This window comes from Babylonia areolata, chromosome 14 (genome assembly GCF_041734735.1).
Source record: "Babylonia areolata isolate BAREFJ2019XMU chromosome 14, ASM4173473v1, whole genome shotgun sequence".
Classification (NCBI taxonomy): domain Eukaryota; kingdom Metazoa; phylum Mollusca; class Gastropoda; order Neogastropoda; family Buccinidae; genus Babylonia; species Babylonia areolata.
Window position 1 is genome coordinate 8324396 of NC_134889.1, and position 2500 is coordinate 8326895.

Below are 2500 nucleotides of genomic sequence, written 5' to 3' on the forward strand. Positions count from 1 at the left end.
TGGTGTTTTTTTTTTTCTCTGCGTGTGTGTGTGTGTGTGGTGGGGGGGGGGCGTGGGGACGGGGGCGTAATGTGCGTGTGGGGGAGGGGGGGCGTAATGTGTGGGTATGTGTGGGGAGGGGAAGGGGGGGGTGTCACTGTATAATTATGTGTATAAACATGTGTGTGTATGTCAGTGTGTCTATATGTGTGTTTGTGACCTGTTATTCTAATGTGATTGATTGCAATTAATTTGGTGTAACTGTCTCTATGGTCCAGCGCTACATTGCAACAAAAGAGAGAGAGAGAGAGAGAGAGAGAGAGAGAGAGAAGAAGAAGAAGAAGAAGAAGAAGAAGATGAAAACACCGAAAGAATGAAAATATAGGAAAATAATCTTGAATCTTTTACTATCGTTTCTGTTGTTGTTGTCGCTGCTGCTGTCGTTGTTGTTGTTGTTGTTGCTGTTGATTTTTGTTTTGTTGTTGTTGTTGTTGTTGTTACTGTTGTTGTTGTTGCTGCTGCTGCTATTGTTACTTTTGTTGTTGTTGCTGCTGCTGTTGTTGTTGCTGCTGCTGTTGTTGTTATTGTTGTTGCTGCTTCTGTTGTTGTTATTGTTGTTGTTGCTGCTACTGCTGCTGCTGCTGTTGTTGTTGTTGTTGCTTTTGGCGTTGTTGTTGTTGTTGATGTTGTCGATGTTGTTGTTGTTGCTATTGGTTTTTGAGTTGTTGTTGTCGTTGTTTTTTTATGTTGCTGTTGCTGTTGTTGTTGATGTTGTTGTTGTTGTTGTTGCTGCTGTTGATTTTTGAGTTGCTGTTGTTGTTGATGATGTTTTGTTGTTGTTGCTGTTGCTGTGTGAACTGACCTGCCACTAGACCTCCGAGATGAGCAGCGATGCCCACTTTGTAGGCAGGGAAGTCGGGATTGAACCTCCGGTAGATGGCCAGGGCCAACTGTACTGACACTGACAGCAGGCAAAACAACAACACCATCATCATCATCATCATCATCATCACCATCATCATCATCATCACCTTCATTATCATCACCATCATCATCATCATCATCACCATCATATTCATTATCATCATCATCATCACCATTCTCATCACCATCATCATCATCATCATCATCATCACCATTACCATCATCATCATCATCATCACCATCACCATTACCATTACCAACATCATCATCATCATCATCATCATCACCATCACCATTACCATCATCATCATCTTCTTCTTCTTCATCATCATCATCATCATCACCATACATATATACATACGTACATACATGCATACACACACGTAAACACATATCTGTCTGTCTGCTTGTCTGCCTGACTCTATGCTTCTCTCTCTCTCTCTCTCTCTCTCTCTCTCTCTCTCTCTCTCTCTCTCTCTCTCTCTCTCTCTCTCTCTCTCTCTCTCTCTCTCTCTCTCTCTCTCTCTCTCTTTGTGTCATACATTGCTTTTTTAACCATAAAACACACACATAAACACACACACGCACACGCACGCACACACACACACACACACACACATACACATAGACTCCCCCCCCCACACACACACACACACACCCTCCTTCCGCCCTCCTCCCCCCTCCTCCCCTACCTACCCCCACACGCACACACACATTTACACAAACACATGCATATCACCACCACCAACACCACCACCATAACAACAACAACAACAAACACCCCAAGCATCTACCAATACTACCACCACCAAGGATTCGAACCGTGGAACCCCTTCAAGCACCAGGACCTACCCGCCAAAAAGATGAGCAAAATTCGGAAGAGGGGGCGACCCCACCAGTGTTTGGCTCGCTTCTCGAAGTTCTTCTTGTTGTCCACCTCGGACCAGTTCTGAAGAACAACGAAAACGTGTGTGTCATGTGTTGTGTTGTGGTGTGGTGTGGTGTGGTGTGGTGTGTTGTTGTGGTGTAGTGTGGTGTGGTATGGTGTGTTGTTGTGCTGTGTGGTGAGGTGTGGTGAGATTTGGTGTGGTGTGTTGTGGTGTGGTGTGTTGTGGTGTGCTGTGGTGTGTTGTTGTGGTGTAGTGTGGTGTGGTGTGGTGTTGTGATGTGTGGTTAGGTGTGGTGTGGTGTGGTGTGTTGTGGTGTGGCTGATGTGGTGTGGGGTGGGGTGGGGTTGGGTGATGTAGTGTGCTGCTGTGCTGTGCTGTGCTGTGTTGTTGTGGTGTGGTGTGGTGTGTTGTGCTGTGCTGTGCTGTGCTGTGCCGTGCTGTGGTGTGGTGTGTTGTGCTGTGCTGTGCTGTGCTGTGCTGTGCTGTGGTGTGCTGTGCTGTGCTGTGCTGTGCTGTGCTGTGGTGTGTTGTGTTGTATTGTGCTGTGCTGTGCTGTGCTGTGCTGTGCTGTGGTGTGTTGTGTTGTGTTGTGTTGTATTGTGCTGTGCTGTGCTGTGCTGTGCTGTGCCGTGCTGTGCTGTGCTGTGCTGTGGTGTTGTGTGTTGTGTTGTATTGTGCTGTGCTGTGCTGTGCTGTGCCGTGCTGTG

At 46.8% G+C, this 2500-nt stretch overlaps 1 protein-coding gene across 1 annotated transcript in view; it reads right to left on the reverse strand.

The window, feature by feature from the left end:
- LOC143289787 (rhomboid-related protein 2-like) overlaps positions 1-2500 on the reverse strand; it is a 31277-nt gene that overhangs the window by 2548 nt on the left and 26229 nt on the right. The window contains exons 9-10 of the mRNA XM_076598920.1: positions 1756-1852; positions 842-940 (exon numbers count right to left, since the gene is read on the reverse strand). Coding sequence (XP_076455035.1) covers positions 842-940; positions 1756-1852 — 196 coding nt within the window. The remainder of the gene's footprint in view (positions 1-841; positions 941-1755; positions 1853-2500) is intronic.